At 37.5% G+C, this 2118-nt stretch overlaps 1 protein-coding gene across 1 annotated transcript in view; it reads left to right on the top strand.

Annotated features, from left to right (window-relative positions):
• The window catches only part of SLC17A2 (solute carrier family 17, member 2), a 23740-nt gene that overhangs the window by 15744 nt on the left and 5878 nt on the right, over window positions 1–2118 (top strand). Inside the window, 2 exon segments of the mRNA XM_011962823.1 lie at window positions 618–851; window positions 937–1060. Coding sequence (XP_011818213.1) covers window positions 618–851; window positions 937–1060 — 358 coding nt within the window.

Below are 2118 nucleotides of genomic sequence, written 5' to 3'. Positions count from 1 at the left end.
ATTTATTTTAAAATCTATTTATTTTTAGGTAAATATTCAGGTAATGTAATTTATATAATTATTTAGGCATTTTAGGTAGTTATTTTAAAATAATTCAAATTATTCATTGAGTTATATCAGAAGAATGTGATCTTATCCATTTGTAATATGTGTTTTAGAAACTCAGTTCAGCCAGGGCGGACCATAATTCCCAAACTTGACTTTTCTTTTTAATTAGGTACTGATTTTAGATAAGAGTTCAGTAAAGCTTTGTGTGTGTGTTTTAAAAATTCTTTGATATAAGAGTCAACATGTTACTCAACTTTTACTAGAAGCAAAACAGAGGAAGCACTTTCACAGATGAAATATCTCTCATTGTTTTCTTCCATTTACTTTTTCCTATTATTCATCTATATAATGATTTTCTTTACCTCTTTTCTTCATTTTTTCTGTTTTTATCTCCTTCTAAGAAAGCAAATTAGGGGTATAATTGGTTGTTTGGGAAGGTAGGAAGAATATACAGAAAAACAAAAATAGATATTTTATAGTAGGGTCTCACCAACCTCAAGGAACTCTGACTGTAAAGTAGATTTTCATAATAGGACTTCTTGACAAAGAGTTTTCCTATTTTCCCCCAGGCCTCTGTATATCGGTGGAGCCCAGAAACTCAGGGTATCATCTTTAGCTCCATCAACTATGGGATAATACTGACTCTGATCCCAAGTGGATATTTAGCAGGGATATTTGGAGCAAAAAAAATGCTTGGTGCTGGTTTGCTGATCTCTTCCCTTCTCACCCTCTTTACACCATTGGCTGCTGACTTCGGAGTGATTTTGGTCATTGTGGTTCGGACAGTCCAGGGCATGGCCCAGGTATTCAGATACTTTCTCATTCTGGGTGGGATCCAGATTCCTGAATTCTACAAAATATCAAAGGTCTTAATGATTTTCATTTCAGGGAATGGCATGGACAGGTCAGTTTACTATTTGGGCAAAGTGGGCTCCTCCACTTGAACGAAGCAAGCTCACCACCATTGCAGGATCAGGTAAGTGTGCACACATGGGTCATAGCTTTGTCATCTGTTCCATCCTACTGTGTCTTATCGTCTATGAATCAAATGGTTTAGGGAAGAGAGAGAAAAAGTACTACTGAAAAATTAAACAATATAAGACAGTTGCATCACAAATAAGAAAGATGCATCTGCGCAGTAAACACATTGAGGTTTAGAAGTAGAAGAAACTACTGTGAGCTAGGTTTCAGCTCAGAAAAGCCTTAGTAGTCAGAAAAGCCTTGTAGGAAAAAGTTTAAACCTTTAAGAATTGCATAAATGGAAAAAAGATCAAGTAAACTATATATACACCATCTTAGCAATGATTTTGCAGTGAGAATTAAGGCTACCACAGCTCCAAGTGGTAAGAAGAGAAATGAGGCTAGAAGAGTTTAGAGTTCCTGTATTATTCTAAGCTCTTGACTATTCTATTGTGAGCTAATTAATTCTCACAACAACCCTCTCAGGTAAGTACCATTTTAAATTCTTATTTTACAGAGAAGGGAGTTAAGGAAGGTGGAGATTAAGAAAATTGCCCAAATACAAATAGCCAGCAGGTGGTAGGTCTGAGATTTAAGCCCGTGCAAATTTTAGCCCCAGAGCAGACACCCTCAATCACTATACTAGACTGCCTTTCCATGGTATGTGATCCTACTAAGGCCTCTACAACTTTATCATTGCTGTTCTTCCCAGCCCGTCATGCTGAGAGTATATACTCGAAGAGCAGAACTAAGATTCCATCAAGCTTCTCACTCCTAGGTCCACTACACAGCTGCATCCTGCAGACTTTTACCTCAAGTAACCCTCCTGCTTTCTTGCTTCCTTCCATCATAGTTGTCCCCACCTCCTCTATTTGCAAATACTATCTGCTGATCTCTCTCTCTTCTAGACTGGTTTCTTTCAACCTTCTTTCCACCAAAACCAAGTTATCTTACTAAAGTAAAGATGAGGCATTTTTCCTTACCTGCTTGATAATTTTCAATGTGTTCCTTCATGTTTACAGACTAAAGACTGACCTCTTTATTGCATGGATACAAAAGTTCTCAGCCATCTGGCCCCAACCTTATTCCACTCAACTCCCCGGTGCAAGC

This window comes from Colobus angolensis, unplaced genomic scaffold (genome assembly GCF_000951035.1).
Source record: "Colobus angolensis palliatus isolate OR3802 unplaced genomic scaffold, Cang.pa_1.0 Scaffold6, whole genome shotgun sequence".
In the NCBI taxonomy this organism is placed as follows: Eukaryota; Metazoa; Chordata; class Mammalia; order Primates; family Cercopithecidae; genus Colobus; species Colobus angolensis.
Note: the sequence above shows the minus strand (reverse complement) of the source record. Positions and strands in the feature narration are given on the sequence as shown.